This window comes from Haliotis asinina, chromosome 6 (genome assembly GCF_037392515.1).
Source record: "Haliotis asinina isolate JCU_RB_2024 chromosome 6, JCU_Hal_asi_v2, whole genome shotgun sequence".
NCBI classification, from domain to species: domain Eukaryota; kingdom Metazoa; phylum Mollusca; class Gastropoda; order Lepetellida; family Haliotidae; genus Haliotis; species Haliotis asinina.
In genome coordinates, this window is record NC_090285.1 from 66,544,439 (window position 1) to 66,559,633 (window position 15,195).

The 15,195-nt window shown below is 41.3% G+C and overlaps 1 protein-coding gene across 1 annotated transcript; it reads right to left on the minus strand.

Moving 5' to 3' along the window:
- Window positions 1-228: 228 nt before the first annotated feature.
- LOC137286905 (uncharacterized) lies at window positions 229-13,549 on the minus strand. Its single transcript, XM_067818927.1, has 12 exons — window positions 13,260-13,549; window positions 12,092-12,251; window positions 7,296-7,466; window positions 7,117-7,208; window positions 6,566-6,792; window positions 4,286-4,539; window positions 3,931-4,153; window positions 2,943-3,038; window positions 2,577-2,788; window positions 1,779-1,979; window positions 1,432-1,606; window positions 229-702 (listed from the first exon to the last, which is right to left on the minus strand). The coding sequence occupies exons 1-12, from the start codon at window positions 13,547-13,549 to the stop codon at window positions 587-589; spliced, it is 2,217 nt and encodes a 738-aa protein (XP_067675028.1). The 3' UTR covers window positions 229-586.
- Window positions 13,550-15,195: the final 1,646 nt, after the last annotated feature.

The following is a 15,195-nucleotide window of genomic DNA, read 5'->3' on the forward strand; positions in this document are numbered from 1 at the left end:
CTTATCTCTCTTCATGTGTCCGTGTGGAAAGGACTTAAGATGTTCTTTAGAACAGAATGATTTGAGATCTTATTCTCTTTTTTTTTGTATCGCCAGTTTTCTTAAAATTCCTGAATGGATGAGATTGCATTCATTCATAATAACCTGCGTTTACTGCATACGTGTTCAGTCTCACAAGGGGGCGTGGTACGACCAAGTGACTTTACGATGTCATGTCAACAAAATGCATTTAGGTCATTTTTTATTAATATGTCTATGAACCGTTACGATCTGAGACACGCTGAACATACAAAACGAATGCAAAATATTGAAGGGAAGATGCCGCTTTTGTTGTCGTGGCAAGACATATCCAGCCCTGACATAAACCATCATAAACATTTCTAACACAATACTTTTACAATATACAATACCATTTAACAGAATTTACAACATTGTGCAATACACACAGTGCAGATTCAAGTGTTCTTGTTTTTCAATGCAACACTGTTGTCATTGGTCACTCGATCGATATACTGTACGTAAGTTCAAACGTAGAATTTAGACAGACAAATCTGATTTAAAGTAAGTGAAAACAACAGGTCATTCATCAATATCGACCAAGGACCTTTTTCCCCGTGACTGTAAACTGCCCAGCAAGGACATTGGACTCAACAGCTGGACTGGTGTTGGGCTGCTGACCTCCTGCCCATAATGAAATGACACCTGAAAAAAAACCGTTGTTGATTTAACATATACTTATAAGCTCTTGTTACTGTGGCACATTTTGCTATCACAAACGGATTGTTTCACAAGCACCGTCACTTACAAACATACCAAGAGCTGTTGATCACCTATGGACCTGTAATGGCTTCATACCATAATACTAACAATGGTTAAAGACAACGTCCCTTCATATTATCACTACATAACACACACATAGTTCCAATTTGCTTCTTTTCTTCTTGATGGAATCAGTAGTGTAACACATAATAAACCCGTCAAACTTATGAATATCGTTATTTTAAAGTTTCAGGCGAAGGTAACTACAGGAATTAAGAGGGTAGTCTGATATCTCACAACAGGTGAAGTAATCGTCTCTGATATCTGAGGTCATGATGATGACTAATTGCTTCCCCAGGCCCGAGACACTCTGCCATCATCAGAGAAAAATTAAAAACTCACTAATACAGATTTCCCATACACTGACAAGCCCATTATTACCCACAATGGCATTAAAGAGGGTAGTCTGATATTTTAAGACCTTTGGTCATAATAATCCCTCATTGCTCTTCAAGACCCATCTACTGCGCCACATGGCATACGTGAGCTGATACAGGACTAAAGGATAATATTCACCCTTAGTGTATTTATAACATTTACCGTCGGATTTCCCTACCAAGCCTCGATACGATTTGTCATCAAAATATGTTTGTACCTGCACAATCAACCTACCTGGTTCAACAACCCATCCATCTTGTTCAGTCCACACTGCCATGGTTTCAGCTGAAATAGTAAAGTCCCATTTTGTTTGTACACCCCTTGGTACAAACACTCTGCTGAAGGCCACCAACTGAAGCTGTGGAACTGTCACCGTGGCGTTAGACCAGGATATATACACTTGGATGACCTGAAATGAAGAAACGATTCCCGCGCTGTGTATATCAAAGAACCGTCTTTACAAATGTTTTTTATCAGCTCATGCTTTTGTATGAGAAGACTAAAGGAATCGAATGAAGACCAGTTAATTGTTTAATTATCTACCAATTACCTGGTACCTTTACAATGGTACATATGCATACCTCATCGGCATGGAAGGATCCTCGATTGATAACAGACACAGAACCAGTCAAGTCGGCACCAGCTGTCACCTCCGTGTTATACTCCAGCATGTCGTAGAAGAAGCTGGTGTAGGACAGGCCGTAGCCGAAGGGGAAGAGAACTGGATACGTGGCGTACCGGTATGTGCGTTCAACCATTGAGTAGTTGGTCATGTCAGGCACCTTGAGAAAGAATTATCTGTTACATGCGTGACACTGCTACAGAAGTTTTTCTAGTATGTTTAGCCATCATCCCTTGAATCATAGTAATCTAGATCAATCTGCCTTATTTGATATGGTCAGAACACAGTTAATATCAGAATCCGCAGTCCATGATCACTTAGGCGAACAAAATCGAATTATCTAATCGCAGATTATTTCTGATTATGGTTCTGTTTTTGTTTGCAGGTGTTTATAGTTCACTTCGGATTTCCATTTCAGAACAAGCTGACACATTGTCATATATATCACAATGCCGGTCAAACAGTTCAAGACATTACCACGATATCAATGAAATTAATAAAAGTGTGTATGGTAGGACACCTTCATCAGTTATAGGACAACCTGCGGCAAACTGATTATAAAACGATAGTACCGTGGCAATGACACTGTTATGTAAAACTAGACATTTGGGCATGGCAATCTTCTATCAGTACTGATATTCACAGGTTTTCTACATAAATACAGAGGACTTAACATACTTAAACATACTGAAACCTACATTAGCACAAATCAACATAAGCAATCTCCAGTAATAGTATTAAGGGAAATAGGTATTACCGTGTCTATATACCTTGGCCACGTGACCGGAAGTCTGCCAGCCGGAACTGAGTTGGGTCCTTCAGCTAAGAGAACTCTTCGTAATGCCTCGCCTGTTGCTTGCGCTGAGAGAAATAGTTCCATGATGGCATTAACCTTTGGACTCTCAACAGCCCATGTGACGTTGAGTGGCCCAGCATTGAAGAGAAGGAGGATGACCTTTGCACCAAATTCTGGAAAGGAAAGGCGAAGGATTAATATTTATTGGAAGTGGCAGTGGTAATTGGTGTTGGTGTCACTTCAAGTGTTTTGTAGGTCTTGTGGGTCTTTACATGTGAGTGATAAATGACTAGTCAAGTGTTGCACAGTGGTGCAATGTCCACGTACCCTGACCGAAGGTGACGGCATCCTGCAGCAGCTGCAGCTGTTGTCCAGGGAGATCCAGGTTGGCCTTGTCGTTGCCTTCAGCCTCTATCTCAGTACCTGACAGAAACGTATTCTCAACATCGATATCACGGCACTGCATAATGTACACGACATCACAGAACACATACTCACCAGTTTCCTTTGATCGGAGGCCCATATCTCAATGTAATGATGACACAATATAAAACGTTATCGGCCGACACCCACAAGGCCCCAACATACGTCGACTTTTCAGATGCACGAGGCAAACAATGTTGAACTTGCAGGGATCACCATAAAACACATATTGCGTGGAAAGCGGGCCATTTTAATGTGTCCAGCAAATATATTACTAAATCCCTGTCTCAAAGTTTCACTTATATTCAATATGGAAAAGGCGGACATCCCCTTGGAAACCAGCTTCACATCTGATCTGTTCCGTGAAGCATATGAATTATATGAGCAGTTTCTGATTTTATATCATGCCAGCATTTCATGCTTAAAGTGCAATCAGACATGCTGTCATGCAAAGTCCCTGTTCTGTCTCGTATGGTATTCCCGTCTTGTTTCGGGTGGAAAGTCGTTTTGCTTATCCGCACCAATGTCGGCCAGAATACGGTAATCTTTTCACGAACACACGGTATCACCACGTTTGGTGTTCTGCAACACTTGTTCATCATGAAGCCGTATAATGGAGATTTCCTCCGTCGCATGGTAGGAGTACTAATGTAATGTTTACCTTTTATTTACTTTTGTGTGTGCTGATGATTACCGCTGGACAATGGAAACAATGGAAAGGGGTATAATGGGTTTTCAAGTCTCATAGGTCTGCTTGGTCAGGCTCAGTTGGGTTGAGATTGTGAATTCACATTTTGGTTGCTACTTCCTAACGCAATAAATAATATTCAACTAGTCCTGCTTCCAGTAACATCACAGAATAATGCCCAAGTAGCATAAATTGTACACTCACCTGTCCCAAGACACACAAACACAAGATCACTTCCTTTTGCCGCTGTTTGGACTTCCTGACGAGCATACTGAGTGCATTTGCTGTCCGAGCAGCCAGCTCCATACCTGACTGTTGTCCAAATAGACTGTACACCTTGTAGAGGGGTGGTGGTATATTTAGGATCCATGTCAGGTGCATAGTCTCCAAACAGTGCTTGAGAATTGTTGGCCATTGGTCCCACAACCTGATTGGCAATAGTTTACATTATTTATGTTAAATGTGGTTGATCCTTACCCCATATCAAAATTACATGAAAATCAAGCAGAATTACACACGCCCTGTGAACATATATAGTATTTTAATTACATGCACCTACCGCCACATCTCTGTAGTCCGATGGTTTTATGGGAAGGACGCTGTTTTCGTTTTTCAGCAATACAAACGTCTTCAATGCTGCCTCCACGGACAAGTTTCTGTGAATCTCACTCTGAACTATTGAAACGTTGAGTTTGGTGTACTGATTCATTTCCGGTGGGTCAAACTCTCCTAGCCTCATTCTGACGTTGAACAGAGCCTTCACACTGGTCCTAACTTCGTCTTCGGTGAGCTTGCCTTGTTTAACAGCATCGACTGAAAGGAGACAGAAAAAAACTGTTTGAAGAGTAGCTATCTCGTATTTTTCAGAGTACTTTATTTAGTGTTGTATTCAAGTACTATCACAACAGTTATAATTCTAGAACATTCAGGTTTTGATATGGATGGTATTCTCACACAGTTTACAATATTCGGGTCCGTTTCCTTTATTTTGAAGGCCAAGAAGGAAAACCTGTTTCGTCTAATTTTTAAACCCTTACTATGCCTGGATTGTCTAACCAGGCATGAGTGATTTCTCCATGGGTCAGTGTGAGCTGTGGAGTCACCGACCCGTGAAATATGTTTGGAAGAGGCTTTTGGAGATCTTGAGGGTCTCAAGATGCTTACTAATGAGGTTAAGGTAACTGAAGGTGTTTATCAATTAAGATCTGACAATACAGAGATGACAAGCAGTACGTTTATTATCAAACACTTAATGAAAAGATTAAAGAAATCTATTCTCCTAATCAGGAAATGCAAATTAATAAGTAACTAAACAGACGTGAACCACCAAGACGCCGACAGTATGTGGCAGGTGGGTGGTCCATGTCCGTTCAGAGCAAGGAATTGGAAGTGTGGGAATCCCTAGGAGGCATGTTTTGGACCTGTCCTCTCCTCAATGTACACTAAACCTCTAGGTTTAGAGGTGGTCAGTCCAGTTCCATAGCCATGCTGATGACCAACTACTGTACATTGGCCTAAACCTTCTAAACAGGCTTGGAATCTCACAGCTAGAAGAATGTGTTTGCTAAGTTCAGAATTGGACGTCGTCAAACTCAGTCGTGACAAAACTGAATCCATGATGATCGGAACCTCTCAGCAACGCAACAAAATGGAAAGTCACACGCTCTCAGTTGGGTCATCTTTCGTTGCACCTTCCACAGCTGTCATGAACGTGAATGTTCAAATGGACTGCCAGGAACGCAAACTTCAAGCTTTGTGCCATCGGAAAAATTAGACGATACCTGCATGTCTATATAATCAAAATTCTTGTGTATGACTATGTCACTTCCCTTCTGGAATACATATGCTCTAGATATGTGTGTGTGGTGATAAGATGCGAATGTTTGGCCAGCTAACAGTAATATAAGAAAAACTATACGATATAATATATTTTCATATATTTGTGAATGTTATATAAGTGTGAGATATATGTGAAAACGTACAGTAAAATATTAAGAATATCCTATGAAATATATTCATGTTGCCTTTGTTTTTACTTTGTAGCAACACCCCTGTTAAGTCTGAAATGGACTGGTCCCCATGCCTCCTTCGTCTAACGAGCAAACGTCACTCAACCATGACTATGCCTGGGTCGTGTAATTGCTACTGTTTACCTGTTTTAAAAACAGACGAAACAGGTTGATACCGATAACACTTAAAATGTTTTTGAGCTAGCGATGGTTACAAAAAGATTTGCCTCGCATTCCAGTGAATAATTTTTGTACTAATCGTTCAAATGTAGTCCTTGTGAATTTTAAGAAGGTGAAATACATCGCAGCGATTTTACTAAGACATTAGCTGTGGGAAAACCAGCTTGATGCTAGATTCGAATCTTTTGATTCACACAGGTTTGCTGAAGTGTACGATCCGATAAACATGCTTTAAACAGTTCAAAATTAACATTGAGTTAAAGCGTTCGGTAAGACAAATAAGTTGTTAACTGGTTGCGAGGGGTGCATAGGTTGGTGTACCCAGGATGATTGTTTATGTTCCTGAGCCCGTCATAAAAAAACAAAAACAAAAACACATCGAGAGTACATCTACCCACGCCCCTCTCGTGGCCAGCGAACAAGTTACAGTGTCAGACAGGTCAAGGAGCGTGAGCACCGAATCACGTTTATCGCCTCTCACGGCAAGTGTGGGTTTGCTGAAGACTAATTGTAACTCGGATCTTTATGAATGTTAGGTAGGTTACATAAAAAACGGTCAAGCCAGCGACGTTCTAATGTTATGTCACCGTAGTTACCAAAAGTCTAACTTCACGGTAAGCTCCAACACGTGAGTAATGCCATACTCGTACCAAGTGACATGAAAACGGGCTGAGCTAGATTTTGTGACAATTCAAGGTTGCATCCAGCCTTCACACACGCTGCTACGGTGTCCACACTGTTGTTGAGGTAGTGGTGATGAGTTATGATGTTCTCAATTGCAGCTTCGTCGCTGATCACATAACCCTCGAAGCCCCATTCCGTTCTCAGAATATCCGTCAAAAGCTTCTTGTTGGCACATGCTGGAACTCCGTTGATTCTTTAATATGAAGGATTCACATTAGAAGAAAATACATTGATGCATCACTGTTATCGGTAGCAAGAAGCATTTCAGATTTCTTACTGACTGTGGGTATACAGACATCACTCAGTTTTTCATTTTTTTCCAGCCTACTTGGCTCCATTTCACAAAGCCATTCTAGCGGTACGGGCGACGATCAATCGCGCTAATGGTAGGTTTGCGTTGTGGAAGGGACATCTCGCCAAAGACATTGCAAAATAGCAGTATTTTTGCCTGAAGGATGATAAAGGAATAACGTTGTGTCAGTAGAACTAAGACATGTAGCTGATGACTTATATTCACCTATTGTAGCTGCACATTAGGTTGAAAGTACCAGCCTTGACGCAGGTGCGGAACGCTGGGAGAAAAGTAGTGCGCCAGTCTCTTTCAGACACCTGTAAAACAACAGAGTGTGTTGCTACCGTTGCTTTTAATTATGTTTTAAAGACAAACTATGCGAGATGAAGTGGTCTCCAAGTTACCTCTGCATCAAACGAGAAGCGTGGAGCTGGTATGTTATCAGGACCACCATGGACATTGAAATGTTTGCAGCCAGCGTTGGCTCTGATGTAGCGAGGGTCGTTTCCCTGGAGACCCTTCACGAAGTTTGCAGCGAAGGCTCCGCTCAGAAATGGATCCTCTCCATATGTTTCCTGTAGAAAATAAACGACAGGGACTGTATAAACAGAATCATCCCATTTATTTGACTTTTTAGCTGACCATTCCCTTAACTGTTGACGTACGCGAAGTCATTTCTTACTATTTTTGTATTTGTAGTACAAGGGCATCGTTGTATCATGACATTTTGACACTTTACTGTCAGCTTTTGATCAGGATTATAGACCATGCAAATAACAAGCATACGAGGATATCTGTAGACAGCAATGGTATTGTCTTTTCCTCAAGATATTTTGAAACCTGATCATATATGCAGAAGTGTAAGTATTAATCAAATACATACATCAACAAGTCGTGTTCGTGTTTAGATAGAGTTAACGGATTTTCTGATTTTGATCTGGTAGCATGCCACGTTGAAAAGATACTTTTTGGAAGACACATGGATGGCAGTGATTCCTTCACTAGAAAAAGTACACAACAGGAATCCTGTATGGCCTATACGATCGCAGAATACCATGTGCGCAAATCTTAACCTGCAAGTAGGGACGTTTATACCAGTAGCTGATGTAATAACATGCAATGCATTTATCCATTACCATCACTGTCAGTAATACTGCTATCACACTTTTTTTATAATGATACGTCTAAATGTGTATTGCCATTCTGTTTCGTACTAAGACTGTGATACCTTTGTACCAATTTGTTGATTACATCACATTTCTTTGTTGGTTTCATACCTGTTTTTAAGAACTGATTCCCGGTCTTTAAGTTTATCTGTGGAGTCAACACTGTAGCAAAGCGTAGAGTAGACGTAATTGGATGGATTTGTTCAATGCAGTTTTAGCATCGAAAATAGCCGTTGTCTTTCCAACGATGCCAGAAACGACAACATATGACAACGTCGTGTTGACCAGTAGATATGTTAAGAGAGATTAATACACGAGCGTGTCCTTTTTGTTTTTATGAAATGAGGGTCAGAAAAAATACATTTTTCTCGAGCGAGAGCGAAGGAAATATGGATTTTTCTCACACGTGTTTCGTAAAAACAATATGACACACTCGCCAGTGTGTTAATTTCTTTATCATCCATTTGTATCTAACTTTTTATTTCTGAACAGCTCCACGTAATCAGCTGTTCTCGCTTGACGTAAAGGTCAAGGTCGCGTAAGAATACAGTAATACGGCAATATGGACGTAAACTCCCCGTGTAACCCTACTAAGGACAGAGCGCGACATATTGACAAGCTACACATTTTGAATTGAACTTTAATCTTTATCAACTTAAGTAACTGTAAGAATTGTATAACTGGAAACATTGTTGATGGGAACGTTTTTCGTCGTCAGAAGAGTCACTGAGAGGAGAGCGAGCAACACGGCGACGGTTTGTAACTGCTCGGTCTCACTCACTGCCATGAAAGACATGTCAAAGGCATGTCGAAGACAACAGATTTCCCACTTCCCAGTGTTGTACATCAGAAAAGCGTGAATAATTGTTCACATTGTGTACATTTTTATGTACAAGACACTTGCATTATTTGCATTGAAGCTACGATATTGTCTTGCAACTTCTGAATCAAATGTTGCGGTCACTGTGATTAGTGTTAGCCGTTTGTCGCCAGTGACGCGTGCTCCACTTGTCGTTATCGAGCCGAGTTTATTTTTACCTTTTCTTGAATCTCGGTGTGTGAGAAATTCCTTGTTTGTAACGTTTTTATTTGATAGCATTTCATTGGTTTGTTCTCGTAGTAGCGAGACTGAACATTCGTAGTAAATTTGTATTAAAAAGTTATGACTGGAAAAATTAGTTCCACAGTCCAATGGGTTCATGGGGGTCATGGTCAGATAACAGACCAATGAAATTCGTTTTAGGGTTTATTACACGTGTGCAACATATGATTTTTATGTACTCGTTTATGTTTCAATCTATGGATATTAAGGTTAGTTATCCAATGATAGCAAGTAGAACTGGACTCGAGTCTCAAGAATGATGAATGCGTTAAGTTTCGACTGTTTCGTACAGTCAACAGGTGTAAAACTATCCTCTGATTTGACTTTATACATGGAAGTGGTAATCTAGTCGACAGTGATCCAGTGATAGTGATTCTGACAACAGCGTTACCATCATTGACTCCATGTATACGTAGAAATATGTAGGTGCCACATCTTCAAAAATATTTTCTGGTCATTGTAATCGATTTCTGGCATACGTTGATTAGAAACCACACTATCATGTTTAAGCAGCTGACAAGGAAAATGAAGCAGGCGGAAACAAATTATATTTTGATTTTCCAATTTTTCATTATCATTGCCATGTAGATGTTTAGTTGTTTTAAGTGTAATCCATATCGACTCTTCCATTATCCAATCCCACTACCAAACACTGCAAACAGCTGGTGGATATCCCAGAGAAAACACAAAGGATGATAGACTCAAACACTCAATGATTCATTACTTATCCACACTTTTCTACTACCAACCCCTCTTGGGCAAGTTACCTACTCGAAGCTCACACATATATAATATATGTAAGTAGACCAGGGGAAAACAAACACAACGTTGATCATCTGACTAACGTCCGTACACGTCCAATGCATTGTAATGATTGTTATCGACTAGCATGCATCTTGAATGAATCTTGGATAAAGGGGATATTCTTACACTTCAAATTGCTATTTCGATAGGGCCAAACTTATGAAGCTTCGCCTTAGGGTATGGCAACCATTGTTGATGAAGATCCTAAGGTTAATCAGGTGTCACTGAGGAGACAGTCCCATGCTAGCAAAAGACATAACTCAAGTCAGGTTCGGAACCATGACAAATCTGGGACACACAGACTCCTGAAACCTGAAAAACAATCTAAATCTGACACTTGTAGATGTAGATGTGGATTACTAACTACACACAAGAAATGCCCTGCCCAAAATGCACAATGTGACAAATGAAAGTTGTTTTGGGGGCTTTGCAAAAATGTGCAAAACTAAGCTCAATGAAGTTGACATTGTAGAATGTTGCAGTGGAACTGCTGGGTCAAAATCCAAAGTGGAAATGGATGAAGGCTATGAGTATTCATCAGATGGATATTCGTACCTTGAGAATGTAGTAGAGTCGTCATAACAGAAAAAGTGGCTGATAGATGTTAGTGTTTGTGGTAAGAAACTGGATGCTCGAATTGATGCAGGAGCTGACGAGTCACTCTTATCATATCACAGATACACTGACATATCATGAAGGTTTCAATAGCACAGACTGTGTTTCAAACGTTACACACTTCATGACCTTGACGTTGAAGGTATGGTTACCCTAACTGTAACCTACGTGGATAGAACTGTGAATGCGCCATTTTATGTTGCTGACCTGAAACAGAAGCCATTGCTATCAGGAGATGTATGTGAAGAACTAGGTATGATCCAGAGAACAAATGCTGTCACTCAAGAGATTGACAAGTACCCGGAGTTCAGATCAACCACAGGTACATACCACCTGAGGATTGACCCCACAGTACCTCTTGTCGTGCATGGCCCAAGACGCCAGCCGAAGGCCTTGGTGGAGAAAATGACGTCCAAGCTGTAAGAAATGGAAGCAGATTACAAGGGTGGCAGAACCGACTGACTGGGTCATTTCAATTGTGACAGTTGTCAAAAGTGACACAGTAAAGATATGCCTTGACCCAAAAGACTTGAATGTGGCAGTCCAGCGAGAGCATTTTTATATCCCCACAGTGGAGGAAGTAGTCTCTTCATTTCCTGGTGCCAATATATTTTCTGTTCTAGATGCAACGTCTGGCTTCCCCCAGATTCGTCGAGATTCTGAGTCTAGTCTACTAACGACCTTCAACAGCACTATTGGAAAATGTCGTTGGCTGAGATTACCATTTAGGATTAGGTCAGCGCCTGAAATATTTCAGCGAATCATGGAGACTGGATGGATTTGCTGGAGTAAGGGCAATAATGGACGATGTCCTCGTTGGTGGAAACAATGAGGCAGATCATGAACGTATCATGAAAGAAACCGTCAAGAGAACAACAGTTTTTAATCTCAAGCTGAACTTTGAAAAGTGCCAGGTGAAACATTCCAGAGTCAAGTATGCTGGTCATATTGTGAGAGAGAAAGGCTTGGAGGTAGACCCAAGGAAAGTGAGGGCGTTGACTGAGATGCCCGTTCCAGAGCCCAAAGGTGACGTGAGAGTTTTTTTTTAATGACTCAGTATTTGCTAAGTTCTTGCCAACTGTCAGCGAAGTAGACGTTCCGCTGCGTGAGGTCATTAAGAAAAATGTAGGCTTCTTTGGGGAAAGGTGAAAACAAAAATTCTTTGAATAACCAAAGATCGCTGCAGTACACCTCCAGTGTTGACAGGATTCGACAAGATGCCCTTTCTTGTTCAGTGTGATGTCAGTAGTTATGCCATAGGAAGACGATAATGCGATCCATTTAGAGTTGCCCGAGACTCGTGGATTTGCTCCCAATAGTTATCATGGTACCACTGCAAACATGATGTTACTAAACTTTTTCTATCACTCTGAAACTATATGGCGTGGGCACCTTAAACAGACTAGTTTTATGGAGACATAACTGAAATCGATCAATAAGATAAAGGCCGTGAGTCAACAATGTTCCAAAAGATTAGGCACAGACAAGACCTAATTCATAACGCATCTCTCACCTGATTCCTACCCCACCTGGGGTCTCTCACAATGTTGATGACCGGACTGAAACAGCTGATACCCTTGTGAGTGCCGTATATCCCGTGTGAAGTGAAGTTGTTATACTTGGCTCTCACTTCTTCGCCCGTTGCCTGGGCCACCCGAAATATCAGATCTGTGCTGCAGGAAGAGTGAAATCAGTATTTTACAATGAAATCAGAGAGGTCAGCCGGACCCTCCGATGCATGACAAGAATAATTATGGGGTAGGGGGTGGGGGGGTTGTGTTAATTCCGTTTTGCTTGTCAGAATCATAATTTTTTAAGGGACCCGTGAAGGTCCCGGGGTAGAATGCCTTCAGCAACTCATGCTTGCCACAAAAGGCGACTATGCTTGTCGTAAGAGGCGACTAACGGGATCGAGTTGTCAGGCTCGCTGACTTGGTTGACACATGTCATCGGTTCCCAGTTGCGCAGATCGATGCTCATGATGTTGATTACTGGATTGTCTGGTCCAAACTCGATTATTTACAGACCGCCGCCATATAGCTGGAATATTGCTGAGTGCGGCGTAGAACTAAACTCAATCACTAATTTTTGAAGGCATTTAGAAATAGAACGAACATTAATACATGGCACGTTGTATGGAAAGCAATTTCTCGTTTATTCTTTACAAGATATTTCAGAGCTAATCCTTGCTCCTTCATCAGTATTCCATCTCAGCAATTCACCTGATGAAGGAGCAGAATTAGTTCTGAGACGTCAAATAAAGAATGAGAAAACAAATGTTTCTCATAGAAAGCATTATGTATTCAGTATTCTGTACATAGAAAATAATTCATTGTTACCAGCTTAACATTTTGCCATTAGCAACAAGCTGTGAAGCACATAAAAACATAATAGTTTGATGTTTTTCATATCAGATACTACTTGCAATACAAGTGACAAACCCGTGTCCAGAGTCATAAATAATCGCCGCTTGAAGATGAGTCGGTTTGGTGCGTCAGTAGCAAGCATATCCTCATGACAATATATCAGATATCTAGTGATCAGGTTAGCTTAAAGGTAACCAGCTGGTTATAAAATCAAGAATACTGCGTGTATAAACATGAATATATAGTTCATGTATAGTCCTCTCAGAACAATCACATCGTTTTTGTGAGTAGGTTACGTCTCTATAAAGGTCATACCTGAATGAGGCTGCAAGTCCTAAGGCCTGGGGGAAGGATGTAGCCTCTCCCGCCGCCACGTCGCCACGGAGACACTCAGTGTCCCAGGAATAGGGTTTGATTCCAAGCCGGGATATAGCAGGGGCAGGACCAGCATTGCTTCCTGATCCCCCACGGGCCATCTGTAGCTGGATCTCGTCCAGGGTGAGACGACCTACCAGATCGTTGACTCTGTCCTCCCAGGGTAGAGAGGTATTTCTGAAGGGGTAGTCCCCCACCACGAGGGGGACGAGGGCGAGAAGGAGAAGCATTGTTTGTGGACGACACATGGACATTGATACGCCAGTATATGCTACAGAGACACAACGTGAATCTTTTTATCCACATACTGCTGTGTGAACACGTGGCGTGGCGTGGCGTGGCCGCTGTGCTTGGGGCTGAGATAACAAAGATTATATTCTAAATAACAGACGATTCCCCAGCCAGGGAGTCTTGGGAAACATGTATGGTGGCCTAAATCAAAATTTATCCATTTACTGGATCGCAGAAAACAAAAATTAAAAAGGTAGTCTGAGGTAAACCTGATAATATTTTACATTTTGGAACTTGCACGTTTCAAAGTTGAAACAACGTTTTTTCGTTATTACGTATACAGTAGTCCCTGTAGTCATATATAATTGACTTATTATAACCACATCTTCTGTATGCACGTGCCCGGATTCACCAGCGACATCCACGTTTTCTTTGAAGACGTATTTCCTATCAACTTCGCACCATTAAGGTTGCTTGGTGGATCTGAATAATTGCAGTGTTGGCAATACTGAATATTAGATTAGTGTGACCTACATCATTTCTCCACACAAATGGTTTTGTCCGGGTTTTTTTCTGCTTAACGTCTCACACGACAATATTCCAGCTATATATGGCGGCGTTCTGGATATAATGCCGTTGGAACATGACAATCCTGTGATTGACGTCATCTCTGCAATTGGGTCACGATGGCATGCAACTGTAATCTCGTTTTTTCATGTTTTTGCTATTATGTCACCAGCTCTTCACAACAAACACGCTGGTAGGGATTGACGACAGAGTATTCACGTAGGGCGGTCAGATACACGCGTCATCTTTCAACATTTGAGAACTAATAAATGGACAGCACGATAATTTATATGTATGAGAGTTTGCGTAGGGTGATATAGTGTTGTCCTAGACTACTTGATTCATGTGCCTGTTCAGCTCCTCGCGGAGACCACACTCAACGTTCGCTCTCTCATCGGAATGTATTCTGGATGGCAAACCAAAATGAGCAACAAAATTGTTACAAAACGCTTCTGCTGTAGAACGAAGAAATGAAATTAATGAAATCATTGATAACTATGCGCTCTTGGGTTTAACATCTGACCTGACAGCACTTTCAGGGCTGAAACAACAGGAAGTCAAATCTCTACCTGCATTCAGATCATTCGACAAATCAGCTACTGCACTCAACATACATTGTAATTTGGCGTTGCAGTGGACTGGCAAATTGCCTTTTACAGAATCTCTTAGAAGCTGCTTCCCTTCTACTGCCTTCAAGTCTGGAAGTTTGATTGGATATTTGCATCCTTGTTGGACTTTCCTGCTCTATTTCGGCATCAAAGCTGCAGGAAGAGCGACTGGCCAGTGAACTGCTACCTTTGTTGACACTGGCAAGATCAGTTATAACGGCGGCCTAGCTGATTGGCTACTGTGAGAAGGCTTAGCCCAAAGGGAGGTAATAAATTTATCGGGCAGAGCCGTAGATGCATCCAGGGTATAGTGGAGACTTATCGGAACGTATACCCTGGAGATATCGAGGATGAACATATCAGTTCGTTATTATAAGTAAACAAATGTTGGATTAGCATCTGTGTGGAGTTCAGGAGGAAGGAAGTGATCGCAGAAACTGTCGGCGGGGAAGACAACTGGTCCTTCAGTG

Excerpts from the sequence above, each read along its gene's own strand:
- LOC137286905 (XM_067818927.1), bottom strand. The coding sequence starts at position 13,549 with ATGCTTCTCCTTCTCGCCCTCGTCCCCCTCGTGGTGGGGGACTACCCC. Across the intron at positions 12,252-13,259 it reads GGACTTGCAGCCTCATTCAG|CACAGATCTGATATTTCGGG; the intron begins GTATGACCTTTA and ends CTCTTCCTGCAG. Across the intron at positions 7,467-12,091 it reads CCAGGTGGGGTAGGAATCAG|GAAACATATGGAGAGGATCC; the intron begins GTGAGAGATGCG and ends TATTTTCTACAG.